At 42.1% G+C, this 18,703-nt stretch overlaps 1 protein-coding gene across 3 annotated transcripts in view; it reads left to right on the forward strand.

The window, feature by feature from the left end:
- The window catches only part of ZNF395 (zinc finger protein 395), a 36,164-nt gene that overhangs the window by 680 nt on the left and 16,781 nt on the right, over positions 1-18,703 (forward strand). The window contains exons 1-2 of one of the 3 annotated variants that reach the window (XM_039345947.1): positions 3,450-3,553; positions 13,667-13,919. In XM_039345947.1, the coding sequence (XP_039201881.1) occupies positions 13,677-13,919 (243 nt within the window). In that variant the 5' untranslated portion in view covers positions 3,450-3,553; positions 13,667-13,676. Of the gene's footprint in view, positions 1-3,449; positions 3,554-3,615; positions 3,857-13,666; positions 13,920-18,703 lie in introns of those variants that run through there. The other 2 variants (XM_039345949.1, XM_039345948.1) reach the window with 2 other exon arrangements.

Below are 18,703 nucleotides of genomic sequence, written 5' to 3' on the forward strand. Positions count from 1 at the left end.
TATAGCTGGCTGACATGTTCATCTGCTTTCCCCCCCCCCCCAGCTTGTCTAAATTAAGTCATTTCCACATGAAGAAAAGCAGAATCTCAGTCTTTTCTAAGGGCAGGTGCATTTGACCACCAACCTCTGCAGACAGAGTGTGTATTGGCCATGCTGGTGGAGGAAGATGATTGTGTACTCTAACATTCAGAAGGCACAGGGCTGGGGGAGGCAGTTTTAGCTTTTTCTCAGAGGAAGCAAACTACAGCTCTATAATCATTTGTATATTTTCTGGATATTTGTACATTAATGTCTGCATATACTTTGCTTCTAGTCTAAAGCAGAAAGTGAACCATTGTTTCACTAAGACTGTCTAATGAAGGTATCTTGATTTCCTTTATTTTACAAAAATGTATGTTTAGTCTTTGAGACTTTTAACTCACTTAAAAGCACTTTGTAGCTCATCTCCTTAAAGGAATTGTAGTATGCAATTACAGAAGTTCTTCCATAAAATTTTGGGGAAAATCCTGGGCATGCATTTGTACAAATTTATATTTATTGATAGCCTCAACTGCGTAAACTGAAAGCATAGCAGCTTTTCTGAATCCTCCAGTTAGATTGGACTGGAATTCCTAGAGCTTCCAGCTTCTAAAAATTTTAGGAGTTGTAATTCCAACACATCTGGAGGGTGCCAGGTTGGGAAAGACTGCTTTAGACAGCAAATGGATGGTGGAAATGGATTACTTCAAGTCAAACGAGGGCAAATAGTGGCCCACAGAACACATTCAATCTCCAAACCACATTTTTTGCAGGTGTCAAAAGCTGTGTCTATCTATATCTTTGGATTTCAGCAGCATAATGGCCCCCAAACTCAGCACCATTTGTGGTGGGGGAAAAAAACACAGGACTGTTAATCTAAATCCTAAAATAGGTCTGGCATACTTTGGAAGACAAACTATTCTTTCCTCATCAACTGGGAAAAATGGAGAATTTCTGCTCCACCAAAGGTGCAGATAAGCTTCTGCTCACTATATAATCTGCCCACTGAAGCTTTCCAATAGTTTATCCTCCACTCCTCAATTTAATGGAATAGATACACCCAGATCTCGTATTTATGAAATACCTTGCTTCTTAGTGATCATGCTGGATAATGTATCTTGCAACATTGGGTAGGATATATAGCTGTCAGAGACTTTCACTTACAATTGGCACCTTTGATGCTTTAAAAGAAGATCAGGAGGGCCCCTAGCTTAGACATATAGACTCTTTTTAACATATAGAGAGGCCAACATTCAAACACTGATATCTCCAGTGGAAAGAAGGATCAGATAGTAACATTTATAGAAAGTTTTCTCTGGAAAATGGTTGCCAGTCCAAGTTGATAGTTAATAGTCTGTCCTGGCATATATCACTCTAGGAAAAACTAAGACTTAATGGTGAGAACTATTTTATAACAGTGTAGAATGCCTCAGACCAGGTCATATATGGCCCCTTTATATTTTACCCGTGCTTTGAGACTTTGGCTATTTGAAATTCAGTGGCAAAATGGCTGCAAAATTCAGTAGCTCTTCTACACTGGGAGGGTGAAATAAACAGAAGTGGACTTTCAGAAAACCATATGACACAGGAAAGCATTATATCTTTGGAGCATAGACTTTAGCTCTAACTTCAGTGAGCCAAGCCATATCTGCCTGAAAGAGTGGAATTGTGAGAATTCTCCAACTTTTTTGGATCTCAAGAAAGATTCCAAGGTTGCTTTAACTGGAAGCTAGTATCTGCAAAACATATCTTCAGTATTGGTGCTTATTTTCCCCAAATAATTTTACTAGTTAATCCAGGCTAGTGTTCCAACTTTTTTTTATCTCCATTTCAAGGAACCTAAATTTAAGTCTATCAAGGTAAAACTAAATTGATAAACATAACTATGATCTACAAAATAACCCCTGCAAAGATTATCTGGCTGTCTGGTCCAGTTCAGGTTTTTTTTTTTTTTTTTAAAAAAAACCAACAACACAACCGTACTTTTAAAATGCAAATGAAAAATTGTTCTGTTTTTGCCCTGCAGTTAGGAATACTGAATGTTTCTTAGAAGCTCAAGGAAGGAGCTCTCCAACATTAAGCTGATAAATATAAGGTGCCAAAGGTGTCACGTTCTAGCTTAGCAGCCCCCCCCCCTTTTCTTCTTCAAAGTTTTCTAGGCTCTTTTATTGCTTCCTTAAGTCTTGAGCTACACTTCATCTTCTATTTGCAGTGTAGGTGTGTCTCTTCAAACATAATTGCAAACCCTTGGGGCAAACAACTTGTTAATATGTGTGTTAAGAAGGATAACTACAGTAGTGGCAAATTCAGTGGTGAAAAATGGCAAACTTTTTTTTGAATAAAACTGGTTTCCTCTGCAGTGAACATGGCTTTAAATTAATTCTAGGAAGTGGGTTTTAAAAATCCACAGCAGCCTTATTTACTTAATGCAGCAATTCTACTATATATGCTAATAATTTTTGAGTCATTCATTGGACAAGTGACATGGCTTTCTGTGTGTCCCCTTTGTATGTGCAGTAGTTGTGTCTCTACAACATACCGGTATTTTGCTTCCCCTCTGCACATTTTGGCTTTGCTTCCATGGTTTCTGTTACATTTCTGTTCTGTACGTCCTTCAGAACTTGGATACATTAATTTTTAGATGTTGAAATATACCTTTTCATCCTGTATAAATAGTTCATGAAGTGGGCTTTGCTTTTGTTTTCTTTTGTTTTCTTTTCTCAACTTTTCAGTGAATATAATTTGTATTTATTAATTGTACCTATTCTTTTATATTTTGTAACCCACTTTGAAATGCATTTGCATAGGAAGCAGCATAAAATGTGTCAAATGCCCATCAAGCTTAGTTCTTTCTGAACAAATATATTTTTTCTAAATGTTGCCAGCTGGGAATGATGGGGCTTGAAAACTGACATATGTAGGGACTTCTGGCCGTCCTAGCTTCCAAAGTGTTGTTAAGCAAAGCGTGATGACAATGTCCTGTATAGCGTGTGCCCAGTACAATATCATCCGGTCCTCGGAGCTACAGTAGTAAAAAAACCTCCCTCGAGTGTGCGAGGCACCAGAAATTCACCTGAGCTAGCATTTTGTCTACAGCGGCAGTTCGCCACACGCCTCGAAGTTTCCATGCCCGACTGGTGGCACTTGCCCCGTGGATGCTGCCTGCCCAGTCAGCTGGCGCCTGCTATTTTGTGGCCACGCGGGTTGGCTAATGTGTGCAGAATTGCCAAGGCGCTCCCCCGCTCCCAGCCGGCTCCTCGGTGCGGCTCGCGTTGTTTGCGTTCTGGTTTTGCGCGTTTCCTCGACGTGCTGTTATGCCGCCGCCACCGCAAAGCGAGTACCTCCCTTCCGAGCCGGGACTCCAGGCCGGGGGCTGCCTGCAGCCGCGTACGTGAGGCAGCTTGTGCCGGGGACAGAGAAGGGGAGGGGATTGGAGGGGAGGAGAAAGGGAGGAGGGAGCTGGAAGGGGAAGGTGAATTTCAAAACAAGCTTCGGAAAGGAAGGAGGGAGCGGAGCTGGCAAGCGGCGTCTGGAGGTAAGCGGAGAAGCGCTGCGGGTGGCGGCGGGGAGGGCGCACACCCCCTTGCGCGCGCGGGGGAATCGGGGGCGCTGCAGCCGCTTGGAAAGAGGCCCGAAAAGCCCAGGCAGCGGGGACCGGCAGTGCAAACGGAGTGGGTGTGTGCGCGCGCAACCTGCCACGGGCCGTGCATTCTCGCTGCCGCGCGGTTTGCGGGCAGATCTTGTTCTATCCGCTTCCTCGGCAAACCCGAACCAAACTTCGTGGATCTCGCTTGATCTCCTCCACCCGGTTTAGGAATTGCTTCCTGGCTGAAAAAGGGTGAGCTCTTGCGCGCAGCTCCCTAATCCAAAGCCGCGACCCCGGTCCTCGGCGCTCTAACAGTTTACCTGCCCTCTAGATTACTCTTGTCTTTTGCAGAACCGAAATATTTTATGCCTGTCCTTGCACCGCAGCAAGTGCTTTTCGCTGTGCGTTCGTTTTTTCGGCGTGGTTATTGAAGTCCCCTCGCATTTCCTCCCCCTTGGACAAGCCCTCCAGAAGCGAGAGGTGAAGGAGATCGATTTTGGTTAGCCTTTTCTTAATGTTCCCTCCACGCGCCTTTATTAAAACCCGCAGTCGATTTACTCTTGTTCCTAATTTTCCACGATTACTTGGTCCGGGTAACCCGTTCTTCCTTGTGCAAGCCACCGTGTGTTTTGATCAACGCGTGTTTGCCACGCCTCCCTTTAGTGGGCGCTTTTCCTTCGGTCTTGTCAGTTTTTGGCACCGGGAACTGTGCAGACCAAGGCAGCACCCGCTTCTTGCTTCGTCTGCAGGGCCCTCGCCGTCCCGCCCTCTTTCCTAGCTCTTGGGTCCCGCTTCAGCCCTTTCCCCACTACCAGCCAAACCGCCCCCTTCTGCCTTCTAGCCGCTGCGCCTGCCCCGCCCCTGTTTTGCACATGACACGCCTACTCTAGGCGCAGAGGGGCTCTGCCCCGGGAGGAAAAGTGCCACTCCCCCTCTTCTTGCGGCCATGTCACGTTTGCATTTAGACCACGCCTCGCTGTCCAGCCCAAGATTCTACATTTTAAGTCTTTTTATTTATTGATTTATTCATTAATTTTGTATGACTGCCCATGTCGCAAAAAAGTGACCGGCGATGTTGAATCTTGCCGGTCAAACTTCAGGGCGCTTCTCGACTTTGCACGAGCACGCCCCGTCCTGAAACGCCAAACTTGGGACGTTGCTTGGGCTTTCCCGTTGTGATTTGAGTGGCTGGTAATCCCTTGGCATTTTCTGTAGTGAACCTTTGGAAAATCAGCAAGAGGAGAAGATACTACAGGAGTTGAGAAAACCAGAACAGTCTAGCGCAAGGCAACTATGTTTTGTTCTGTAGGTCTCTGCAGCTGTCACCCTTCACTGTCGTTTTCTTTCTCACAGACTCCTAACATAAATATACTTGTGCAGCTGTTAGCTTTTGCATAGCTACGCAAGGCTTCAGCTTCTGGGCAGTGCCTTCCACAGCTTGGATCCCATTTGTCATGCACCCTCTCTTCCATAATGCTGTGCAGGTTTGAACGTTTCCTTCAAAAGTAAATCTCACTGAGATTGCAGTTTAGGGCTCACTGTTCTAATGGTGTGGAGTTTTAAAGTGCAGTTAAAATGCTCCAGTAAGCAATTAAATATATGGCTCTTTGCGTGCCAGCCTTCCGGTTCCCCAGACCTGAATTCCTGGATCTTTGTTTTAGGAAAGATGTAGATATTTGGATGAGGACATTTTAGGAAGACTTTTTAGGAGACTGAAGCTTAGTTTGACGAATTTTAAAACCAAAAGATCATATTCTGAAGATTCCCTGCCTAACAATCAATCATCTTGGAGCTCTGCTAGCTGAAAGGACTTCAACGCTTTTCATAACTTGCATTGGTCAATGGAAGGCCTAGTATTTGCTTTTACACAATATATGGGGTGAGCTTGTTGGATTTGCATGTTGTGTGAATCCAGCCAGTTTGATTAGTTTATAGCTCAAGTCACTGTGCAAATCCTCCAGAAATGTTTGACACAACAACCCAGGTAAGGATGTTCAGTGAACATAGCCAGCGTGCTACATTTCAGCAGATGCTGCTTTCTTTGAATCTCTTATTTGTGGGATGGAAGAGAAAGAGAGAGAAAGCAGCACCTCTTAATGGGGAATCTGTGGCAGGAGCAAGCTTGTCTGGGCCCTGCTCTGGCCTTGAAATACAACAGGGTGAGATGAGATGGGAAGGGGAGGCTGCCCCAAATGTAGGGAGCAGTATGCCATTGGCCCTTCCTGTTTCCCATTTTGTTACCATGCAGGTTTTTGCTCCTCTTGTAGCCCTAAGTGGTACTTGTTGTGTTGCCCCCCCCTTTTGTGCCACACCCCTTCTTTATGCTCCCTCCTTGCAACTTGGAACATATCTCAGATCTTCTACTTGAGAGTTGGGCCTTCTCCAAATCACACAATTTACTACGCAATATGCCAGTATCCATGGCTGTGCAATCTGGGAGATGTAGTCCTGAACTTCTTTGACATATTGTAGAAGGTTTGTCCTGTGAGTTAACTAACATCTGTTTGATGGCTGATTACTGGTACTTGATTACCCTTTGCCATGCAGTGGTGTGGTGACTTCTGGGCTCCTGCCATTTTCTCTTGGTATACATGTTGCTGACTAAGTTTGTGATTAGCCAACGATCAGAGCTTTTACTGCCAGGCAGAAGTTCCTTTCCAAAAAAAATGGCTTGCTTTTTCTTCTTCAGAGTTACCAAGATTACCCTAAGCAAGTTATATAATGGAGTTGGCAAATTATTTATGGACTAGAAACTTTTGCAGGCAGGAAAAGTCTTTTGCACATTTCAAATGGCAAAAATGGCAAGGTCCCAGATTCTCAAAAGTTGTGGGGGGAACCAACTGTGAACATTTTGTGTGTGTGTGTGCACACCTTCAAGTCAGTCTTGACTCCTGGCGACTGCCTGGACAAGTCCCTGCACTTTTCTTGGCAAGATTTCAGAAAGGGTTTGCTATTTCCTGCTTCCCAGAGCTGAAAAAAAGTGACTGGTCAAAGTTGCTCATCTGGCTTTGGGCCTAAGGCAGGACTGGAACTCACAGTCTCAAATTTTCTAGCCTGATGCCTTAACCTCTGTCTTAAACTGGCTCCCCACTTTGAACATTGAGCAATGTAAAGTGCTGATGGAAGAACATTTTTGAAGGCCCAAACCCTCACTTTCAGATATACCCTGCAAAGCTATACTAAAGGCAGAGGACCCTCTTGAGATGAGTAGGTTGAAGCAAATGTAAAGCCATCTTTGAGTTGACTTTAACTTCTGGCCGGGAACGGCTTTTCATTTTCTTGGCAATCTTGTGGTAGTACTTTGCTACTATCTATTTTTCTGATGTTTTATCCATTTTCCTGTCTAGCCATAGCCTTGGGATTCTCTGGTGGCCTCCTATCCCACTACCGAGGAGGTTTGATCCTACTTAGTTTTTTTGCGGGCAGCCAATGTTGGCTTGGTACCGTCACTTTCCAATTCAACCAGGGACATTTTCCCAGTTAGAGAATCTTCTCATCTTTTCAGTCTGTTCCACTTCCAACCTCATGGCGATCTTTGCTAGAAAAATCCCTGAAGCCCCTTTTCCAGCATTTATAAGGAGTTCTGGGGGAAAAGACTGGTGTACGGTAGTTTGCTTCCAGGAAAAACTCCTGCTGATGTGATGTTCAGTCTGCCAGAAAAAAAAGACTACCGTAGCTTTCTCTTTGATCATTTCTATGGTAGGGAATTAAAATATGATGCAGCTCAGAGAAAGTTGCACGAACAGTTTCTGTTGTGCATACGGTTCTTGCATATGTAGCTACTGTGCCCCTCCTAATGATGTTTTGATTTTGGTATCTGGCATTAAATCAGAGAGACAAGGGTGTAGTTTGGCAGCCATTATTGTTATTGTTGTTATTGTTAAGAGTGTATTCCTTTGGCAGTGATCTGCAAGAAATTATGCAGCAATGTGGATTGGGGATTAAGCAAGCAAAGGGGAGGGCCAGATCCAGAAGTAGGTTTTCAACACCCCCATTTTTCCCTCTCCCTTTGGCATCAAGGTCTCTCCCACCTCTTCTGCTTTCTCCTTTGCCAGGCAATAAAATTGGGTGGGTTGCTCTTGCCAGAGTCTGACCTGCATGCTTGCAATGAACTTTGAAATTTCCATGTGGTCCTAGTGTAGCATGCTGCCCATCACCAGGCAAATGCTGCCCATAACATTTGTGAATTTGATTGGAAACAGCACCCCCTTTCTGCCAATTGACATGCCTCAGGCTGTCCTGGAAGATTTGGGTGATTCCTTTTTTAAAAAGAAGACTAACAGAGACCACACAGAGAACATTTCTAACTCTTTCCTGTTCCCCAAAACTACCTGTCTTGATTTTTGTGATGAAATTTGTTCTTTGCATTAATGAAGTACCAGGTGTGTGTGTCTGCTTGTGTTATTCTGCATTCATTTGGGATTGAGCTGCAGAATTTGATAAGTAGACTTGCTGATGGAACTTGCTAACTGGTTTACACATTACATGATAGTGCAGGTTGTGGATCACTGTATTGCAGAAAGCCAGCTGTTATTTTAATCATATTGTATTAGCCATGCAATCTTATTATTAGCATACCTAATAATCCTTTTAAAAATATTGTAATCTGTTTTTTCTTAATTTGGATATACCATATTGTGTGAACTCCATAACTATCAGGTCTAGACTCTGAAAATCTGGGCAACTGCAAGATGACAGCAAAAAGATATAGAAAAAATATAGAAAAGTGCCACTCTTTGCTGCTATCTAGTGGTTTCCTAGGTTTCTGCAGCCCAGATGTGTTAACCCTAGTGAACTCAGCCTCTGTGTTTTGTTCAAAGTTACATTTGCACTTGGTTGTGATGGGAAAAGCAGAAGACTGGTGAATCTGTTTTAGCAGTGAGGATTTATGGTTTGTGACTGCTCTTTTCCAGCCTGAACTGGGAATCTATTGCTTCTGTGTGAAAAGGATCATCTCTAGCACCCAGTTCCTGCAAGTTTTACCATTTTGCAGTTCAAGCAGGTTGTATGCAGTGGTGATTGAATTTGGTGTGACATTGTAATCTTTTCTTCTCTTGGAATAGTTTTGAAATCTGGTTCACTTTACAAGGGGAGGTGGGAACAAATGCTCCTACCATGTCCTCAATTCTGTCACTTGAACGTGGGAAATAAAAGGGATTTCCCTTGCAGTCAGGGGCTCCTGCCAAACTATTGTATAAATGTACCTGAACAATGACAGATAAATTGTTGCTGGGGAGATATTATAAGCATGAGGAATAATGCCACCAGTGCCTTCACAAGGAGAGTATGTGTACTTTCCTCTTTCTCTTTGGATTGCACCTTCTGCAGCTCTTACAGACTCATACCTGCCTCCAGGCAAGATTGCCATTCCTCCTCCTTAACAGACTTCTCCTTGCGGGAATATGCTGAAAGTATCTGATTAAAATTTGCAGGTTTTAGACTTTCCTTCTAAGAAAGCTCCTAATCGTGCGGTTTCCTTCTTGGAGAATCTCACTTTTAACCCTTTGGTGCTGCCTGCTTCTCCCCAGCACAAGGCTGAGGCAGTGGGGGCTGTTGCCATAAAGCTCATTTTATGTTTATGCTAACACCTCAGTGTTTCCTCAAATTCAGTAGATTACAGAAAAATTTCTGGGTTGCAAGTAAGGGATTCTGACATTGTACACAACTTAGATTGTTCCCCATTGCCAAAACAACAAATGGGAGTAACATAATGTACACTGATATAAACCCTACTTAAATATAGATCTTTGGTTTTCAAAACTGCCTGTTTCTTTAAGCAGTCACCCAGGAATGCATCCATTGAATGAGGTGATTTAAAAACAAAATAAAGCATTTGTTTACAACTTCTGGAAAGCTCTTAAATGTCAGTTTTTGGATTTTACATTTCTAGATGAATTATGCAGTGCTTTTTTTCTAAAAAAAAAAAAAAAAAAAAAAAGGTGCCGGAACTCACACACGTCACACAACCCGCCTTGCCTACCTTACAAGGTTCCATCCAAAAAAGGTGTCGGAACTCCGTTCTGGGCGTTCTATGACAAAAAAAGCTCTGGAATTATGTAACATTTGTAGTTTAGGATTTTAATTTGGAAGAACTGTTAGATTAAAAATGTGGGCAGCGTGGTGGCCTAGAAGTGGAGTTCTTACCTCACAATCAGGAGACTTTGCTCCTAGGTAGTGGCAGATATTTCTCTCTGGGCGCAATGAGTAACTGTCTGCTGCAGACTCCCTGTAGGCGTCAGGAAGGCATCCGGCCAGTAAGTGCTCAACTCTATTCAGTCATCCTGACTCCACCCCAATGCAAGGGATTACAGTATCATTAAAGGAAAAAAAATAGATTAAAAATGTGACCCAATTTTGAAAGTTTACTTAAAACTAAGATTCATAGTTTTAGGTAATCTATACTGTTAAGGATGCTCTCCAGATGTTTTAGAGTTCAGCCCTCATTATTAGCTAATAGAATTTTGTAGAGGATTGTAGGAGTGTAAATTGGTGTCATTAATTTAGAATCTGTTGAAGTTCTCCTAACTTGTTTCAGAAGAATTAGATGGCAACCATCCTATCTTTTGGGATCAGTCCTGCTGCAACTCTGTGGGGAACAGAGTGGGTTGAGGCATTTCTGGTATGCAATAGCTAATGTTGCCCACTTACCCATCCAGTCATCCATATCTTGCAGGTAGGCTTGCCAGAAACAATATGTTGTGTACTGAGAGTGTTGAGTCTGGAAATGGAATGGGAACCAAGAAGAAAACTTGCCCAAGCCCCATTTTTTCTTAATCTGCTCCCCATTTCTGTCATTTACTATTCAGGAGAGCCTACCCAAGCACCAAGACAAGGTAAACATGACTACAACTCCTCAAATGTCAAGAGGATTTTTAAAGAAAACGTTTACCCCCTCCCTCACATATAAATAGGTAGTATATCCAAGAGAGAAATTCTAACTTGTTTTCCTAGTTCTGTTTTTGAAGTGGATAAGTAAAAATATTGTTTCAAACCATATTGCTAAATCATAAGCAGGATCTGAATCTCAGTCAGAGGGTAACAACTATTGTATATATAAGCAGCCTTTAAAGTTATAGTTGTTGTAACTACTTTTAAAACATTCAGCCTGTGATTTCACCCAGTTCTTACTTGTCAAAGCAATACTACAATGAAGGCGGAATATCTACCAGGCAGAATTGAAGCAACCTGATTGCACAGATGAAATCAATAAATAGAACTAGCTGCTCAGGGCTAACAGATACTTTCAACTGATTAGAATAATTTGCAGTGTTCCTTTTTGTTGTTACCAACTTGCTTTTTGCAGGCCACCTTGCTCTCTGAATTAAAAACAACTAGTATAGGTAATTCTCAATTTACAACTGATTGCTCAGTGACTCTTCAAAGTTATAATAAACTCCAAAAAGTATTACAACCCAGTTCTGAAGGTCCAGAAGCTACCCCTAGTTAAATGATTGCAATTTATGACATTTTTGCCAAAACCCAGCATTTGCTTCTCGTTTTTTTGGCAAAAACACCCCCTAGTGAGCAATGGGCTCATTTAACAATCACGGTGATTCACTTAATGACCACTGCAAAAAGGTCATAAAATTAGATTGGTCAACCTAGGGTACCTGCTTTATGCCCATCATTACTTATGACTGTAATGGGCAGTGATAAGTAAAAGACTACCTATATTTCATATCCAGATTGTAAAACCTTATCCTGAATTCCCTCAGTTAGCCCTTTCAGATGTGTTCCAACCAACTGGCTATAAATTTCTGGAGTTTTAATTCCTGGATATCCGAGGGTCCAATTTGGGAAAAGGCAGTTCTGGTCCAAGTATGAAAGAGAGTTGGGTGAGATGGACTGAATGAAACCTATATATACAAATTAAAACATGGAGCTCAAATTTCAGCTAAATTCTGGAGGGAACAGGTGGCTTACTGGGTACAGAATCTGATGCCCCCAGAATCACAAACAACCCCTCTCTTTTAGAGCCTGCCACTTATACTGTTAATGGGTCAGAATAGGAAACTTCTAGGAAAAAAGGGTCTCTGTCATTTATCCTTGCTTGCATGGTTTTTGTACTGTACCATTTTTGTTTCATTTGGGGCAATGATCTGGTGGTTGCAACTTGGATTTTTCTCAGGTTATTAATATCTAAAATATAATGTAACATGCCAATTTGACAGGAATAATTCTTGGAATTTCAGTTTGGCAAAGTGCTGTCAGAGGGGAAGAATTTAAAAGAAGGCAGACTGTGTATCGAAGATCTACCTGCTTTGCTGTCTGCATATTGCTCTTTGTCTCTTCTTTCTCGGCTTGGTTAATTTCTTAATTTCCTAAACAAATGCTATGGTTCAGACCAGCTTGGAAATTGCACATTGAGAACAAACTAAAATGTTCTCACTCCTTTAAACTCCGATACATATCGTTGTGATTGATGTGTGTGAGTCAGGCATTTCACACATGTCCTGAAATCAATGCTTTTTTGTAATTTCCAGTAGTGAGCTCTAGATTCAGGTGAATTCCAGGCTTCTTATAATCAGGAGCCCATAAGCTTTTTTGCAGGCTAAGGTCCCATGTTTTGTCTTTAAGTACGCTCAGTTCAGAAAGAAGTGGGAAGAGCCAGAATAAAACTGAGTTTGAGTTCCTTTACATTTCTTTACCATTAAATCTGGTTAATAGGATGACTCCTGCTAGGTACTTAATAATTTCTGTCTTCTGTTACCTTAATTAGATTATACCAGATCTCTGGGATACTTGCCCAGAGTTTTTAGAGGCCACATACAGCCCAGGAACCTCATGTTTGCTCCTCTGCTATAGATTATACATGCCCAATGGAGGGTTGTACTGTAAGCATTTCTTTTTCAACAGGCTGAATTCTAAGTGCAACTTTCTGTTTACACAGCAGTGGCTTGCTGAGTTCTGAAAAAACCATTCCTGAGCTTTGGGGCTAGCGCTTCCTGTCAGTGCTGTCCCATGGGACATGCGTGGGTATTGGTTTTGCTTGTCTACTCTGTTCCTAAACTGTCTTTTGACACAAAGCACTCCCTAATTGATGCAAAACACAGAAATCTCTTTCTTTCTCGATTCTTTCATTGCAAAAGCTCAGTGCTGCATGTCTACACAAGGGAACTTTCTTCTCTTCCTCTTCACTACTTTAAAACTGCAAAAAAACCTATTTTAATTGAAATACATTCCTGGCTTGAACCCATGTGTGGATGCAATTAGAGAGCAGGACTTTCTTGGGGTAAGATCTGTTTCTAGGTGGGCTTGATTCCAGGCAAAATAGTTTCAGAAGTCCGACATGCTGAGGACTCCTGTTTAATTATATAGTGATAAGGCTGTAGACTTTTCCAAAGCAAACTGCAGACCTACTGAAAACGCCTGACCTCAGTGCCATGAAGGATGTGTAGCCCCACATTCATTTGGGCTATCTTAGGCGAATGTTGGCTGGTATATTCATTTGAAGTACAGAACTTCATGTTGCAGGAATGTTGTGCCTAGTTTTTCTTGGCCTCTCAGGTACTGTGGGCTTTGGCCGTAGTTGGCATCTAGGAACCATAAAGTAAAAATGTATGTGTGGAATACTTGTGTGTCTGGTTTTCCTTATAAAGGCTCTGTTTCCTTAGGATGGCTTGAATGTTGTGCTTGAGAAGTGTGAAGCCAAACTGGCAAACTGTGGTCCGCAAGCCCTTTATTGTAGCTCTCAGCACCTGCCATGGCTGCTGTTGTTGAACATCAAGAGAGGTGGTTTTAGCTAATCTGGTGACGGAAATGCAAAAAAATTGTAGTTTACATTCTAACTAGGCTTTCCATGAATGCCCCAAATCTAAAGAAAAATCCAAATGTCCTGGCCTCACCAAATAGATGACATGATCCTTCCCACTTTGCAGTATTGTCCTGCCAGACTGAGACCTCTGTGCTTCCCCCCCTTTAGTAAAGTGTGACCCTTGGCCAGCCCTGGGATAGAGGTGCTTGAGACTCATTTACAGGCTACACTATAATTCATGCTATCAAATCCCCATCTTATAATAATAATTATTAATGATAATGAATGTCCTTCTTTATTGATCGCAGTGTGTCCGTGATGGCGAGTGTGCTGTCCAGGAGGCTGGGGAAGCGGTCCCTGTTGGGCGCCCGCATTTCTGCACCCCCTTTGCTGGGGGATGGGATGCTTATGACAACTCAAGTTCATCCCCTGCAGCCGGAACACAACAGAGCATCCTCACATCAGAGCACTCTTTCATATGAGGATGGCCACTTCAAGGAACATGCTGAAGACTCTGGCAATCAGAACCAAAATTGGCCAGTGCTGCAACTTGGCCAGAAGGTACTGAATTTTGTGGTGATGACTATAAACCAGCTTTCATCTCAAAAATGTTGGTATTAATGCTGTAAATAACAAGCCATACGGGTTTCTTTAGTCAGCAAGCAAGCAGGAAAATAGTTTTCTTTTTAAAAAAAAATTATAAAAAAGTAAAATGCCTAAGGAAACTGAAAAAATGGGTTGAGGCAGAAAAATTTTTCAGGAGCTGAAGTTAATGAACTGGCTTCAAGGGCAACAGCCGTACAACAAATCAGTCGGTGTTATGGACTTTTGTTGAGCTAATATTTATAGAAGTATCTGCAAATATAAAAAAAATCAGTTTTTTTTGAGGGGAAGGAAACTATGTTATTTTTGTACTAACAAACATTTCATGGCAGAGTTCACAGTTTATTTGAACTGCCACAAGATGCCCTTCCTGACCTGTAAATGGCTTATTCCCATCACCTCACTTTGGCCATACTGGCTGAGGTGAGGTGAATTACAGGTAGATATATCTAAAGAAAGTAAATCACATCTGGCTGTCCTAAGCCAATGATGTCAAAAGTTGAGTTAGTCTTTATTTCCAGTCTTCCTATGTCACTTGCTCACAGCCAATGTATTATAGGCAGTTAAAAGCACCAGATTAGAATCCGGGAGACCGTGAGTTCTGGTCCTGCCTTAGACGTAAAGGCAGTTGAATGACCTTGGGCCAGTCTCTCTCTCTCAGACCTAGGAAGAAGAAAGCAATGGCAAACCCTTTCTAAAAATGTTGCTGAGGAAACTGCAAGGATTTGTCCAAGCAGTTGCCAGGAATCAAGACTAAATTGAAGGCACAAAAGAATAAATAAATATAAATTATCTCCATTCTCTTGTCAGCATATAAAATATTTAAAATGCCTTTAAAATACCTTCCTAAAACATATAAAGAAATGTAACAATGGCAACGCGTAGTTCCTACTTGCACTATTATGAATACTCAAGCATGGAGATGAATTGAAATATTTTTTTGGCTTGTGACTAAATTATAACAATGCACTCTTTATTTCCAGAGGGAGGGTATTTAAAGAATGAGTGCAACAACAGATGAGACCCTCTTCCCGATTGATACCCCATTTATAGATCTGATATGTTACTATGTAGAAATAGTGGACAGCGATTTTGCACTTTTGTAAATGAACCAAGTGGAACAGACTATTCTTACGATGCTTTATTCATTCGATATCCCAAAAAATAAAGGGTAAGTTTTAGTGTCATGTGTCACTGGGGTTTTAATGTGCTCTAAAATTGCAGATTTAGCTGCACTTGGTAGAATTTCCAACAGACTTCCATATGGTAGATTTAAGAGCTTGATTTCATATCGAGTCATTTTGCATTGTCTCCTTCGCTATGCAAAGTGATGCATGTGATATTTGAAAAAAAAAGAGGGGGGTTACTTAAAATGTGGCATGTTATCTCCTTCCCTTGGGGCTAATTTCCTGTTCTCTTTGTTAAATGTCAAGGACAGGTTGCTTTTCCAAATGGAAAATACTGACTGGCAATGATGGGCACCATGCCCAGCATTTCTGGAAGGTCCAGCTTGGGGAAGGTTGGGTTAAAAAAGTGTGAAATTAAGGTGGCATTAGGGGAAGACAACACAGAGAGAAACATTGGGTGGCATTGCGGAAGAAGAGGAAATGTGAAGTAATCCTATTGTGAATTTCTATAAAAATAATTCTGGTTCCAAAGTCTTTTGCTGGAGTTAGTGGACTATAAAAAGAATGCATTCAAAACCACTCATCCACAGACTCAGCATGACCAGTGCCTAAAAGTATTTGGGAGCTTTATGAAAAAAAATATACCCTCAAAAGCTAACCAAATGAAAATAGTCCTTCTCCTCAGCTTGTAAATGCCAGCATTGTTTTGCTTAGGTGAGTTGCTATTTAGGGCTGAGGGACACTGTTTTGGGGGGTTGCATTTAATGGTCGGCTTGCTAGGAACTGCCCTCCAGAAGGAGGCAGGTGTAAGGTGCAAAAATTAATGCATATTTATTAGTTTGAGTGTATTAGAATAGAATAGAATAGAATAGAATAGAATAGAATAGAATAGAATAGAATAGAATAGAATAGAAGCTGGAAGGGACCTTGGAGGTCTTCTAGTCCAGCCCCCTGCTCAAGCAGGAGAACCTATACCATCTCAGACAAGTGTCCAGTCTTTTCTGAAAAACCTCCAGTGATGGAGCACCCACGAATTCTGAAGACAAGCTGTTAATACACATTATATATATATATATGAAACAAAAAACAACGCAGAATGGAGGCAGCGGGAGAGGACAACCAAAGGCATCCAGGAATATCACGGCGCCTGCCCGGAAAAGCAGCAGCTGTGGCAACAGCTGCAACACAGAATGGGGGCCTTGCACGTGAAGGCCCAAGGACCACCTTCTCCCTACGGGACAGGCCCAAGCACCCTGCGCCCAAGCCCTCCCTTCCCTCCGTCCTTCCTCTCTTACTTAACTAAATACATTATTGATTGCTCCCTAGACATGTATCCTGTCATATTAAAAATAAAGCTGAAGACAATTTGGAGGGGCTCTGGGAGTCTAAGGCTTTGGGGGTATATATAGCCTGATCCAGAAGGTGCCACAACAGCTTTCAGGATGGTGTGGGTAGATTCTGCAAAGTCCCAGCTGCGTGTCACCCAAGGCTAAGCAAAGCAAACAGTTCAACCAACCAGCAAACTTTGGCTGAAATATGACCTCCCCTTGGGAGTTCTACCACTGGAATTGTTCCCGCTCCTTCTGCAGGTGGGTGGTGTTCTGTAGCAGCCTTGTTGTTTACAATGGGTATCTGGTGTTCTCTGTATCTGTTGATCACATTGTAACTAGTTCTTAACCTACGACTACAATTGGTACCGGAATTTCCATTGCTAAGCAAGGCTCTTATTAAGTGAGTTGGGCCCAATTTTACAACCTTTTTTGCCACGATTGTTAAGTGAATTGCTTAGCAATGAAGTATTTCATTGTTGTTAAGTGAATCATGCCATCATTTAGTGACTCCAGCTTCCACCATTTACTTACGGAGAGTCCTCGACTTAACAACAGTTCATTTATGACAGTTCAAAGTTACAACAAAACTGAAAAAAGTGACATATGATCGTTTTTCACACAACTGTTGCAGCATCCCCATGATCACATAATCAAAATTCAGACACTTGGCAACTGATGGGTATATATGATGATTGCAGCATCCCAGGGTCACGTGATCCCCCTTTGTGACCTTCTGACAAGGAAAGTCAATGGGGAAGCCAGATTCACTTAACAGCCGTGTTACTAACTTAACAACTGCAGTGATTCACTTAACAAATGTGGGAGGAAAAGTTCTAAAATGGGGCAAAATTCACTTAATAAATGTCTCATTTAGCAACAGAAATTTGGCGCTCCATTGTGGTTGTAAGTCAAGGACTACCTGTAGTTTGAAGCCAACTGGGAAGGTTGCAAATGGTGAGCATATGACTTTGGGGTGCTGCAGCTGTTGTAAATAGATGCCAGTTGCCAAGAACCCCAAATTTTGATCATGTTACTGTGGGGATGCTGTGATGGTTGTACAACAAGTCTGAGGATTGGTCATAAATCACTTTTTTCAGTGTCCTTGTAATTTTGAATGCTAAATGAACAGGTGTTAGTCGAGAACTACCTGCATAAGTTCCTTTTCCTTTCAGAGGCTTGAAATCATAGTTTTTCTTCCACTTTACCTTCACTGTGTTTCTCCCATTAGGGAGACTAATAACCCTAGGCTGGCCCAATTGAAAGAATTGGGATTTAAATTCAGGAAGTCTTGATCCAAAAGCCAGTGCTATGGTGCACTTACCCTGGCTCAGCCATCACACTAAACCACAATACAGTGTGTTTGATTTTGGGGTAGCACATTTATATAATCCCAGTTAGTGTGCACTTTATTCAAACTATGGCTTGATATATTGTGTGAATTCAAATCTTTTCATCTGACAGAATTCCTGTCCCAGGTTTTTCAGTTTGGTGTGATTTTGTTCATTGCACTGGCTTAGTCTCTCCACCTACCCCCCTCAAGGTTATGTTGTGATGGATTGTCCTGCTTTACATTTTAGCAAGAGCAATAGTATTTAGACTTATATACCAGGAGCCCTGGTGGCAAAGTGGTTAGAATGCGATATTGCAGGCACAATCTGGAATTCTATCTTGACCGGCTCAAAGTTGACTCAGCCTTCCATCCTTCCCAGGTAGGTAAAAAGAAGACCCAGATTATTAGGGGCAATATGCTGAGTTTATAAACTGCTCAGAGAATGCTATGGAGTGGTGTTTAATAAGTCTAATTGCTATTGCTATACCACCCCTTAGTACTGTACAACATTCTCTGGGTTTACAGCGTCAGCATTATTTTCATATTGCCCCCAACAATCCAGGTCCTCATTTTACTGATCTAAGAAGGATGAAAGGTTGAGTCATCCTTGAGCCCTGTCAGAATCAAACAACAGACTGTGGACAGAGTTTGCCTGAAGTACTGCACTTAACCACTGCGCCACGAGGGCTCATGTGGAGCCTCATGTTTTTGAAAATGGATGGAGGATGAACATTAACCTAGTCATGAATACATTTTCATTGCATTAGATCTAACTGCAGCATTTTAACCTGCATACATACAGTGCTCTCCATCCTCTCTCATCTTAATTGATGTCCAATCCTAAAATGAATTAGGACAGGGGTGTGCAACTATGGCAACTTTACAATCTCTGGATTTCAATTCCCAGGAGCCAGTCAGCCATGGCTGACTCAGGAATTCTGGGAGTTGAAGTAC

This window comes from Crotalus tigris, unplaced genomic scaffold, assembly GCF_016545835.1.
Source record: "Crotalus tigris isolate CLP2741 ecotype Arizona unplaced genomic scaffold, ASM1654583v1 scf7180000017987.690289119674:8195010, whole genome shotgun sequence".
NCBI classification, from domain to species: Eukaryota; Metazoa; Chordata; class Lepidosauria; order Squamata; family Viperidae; genus Crotalus; species Crotalus tigris.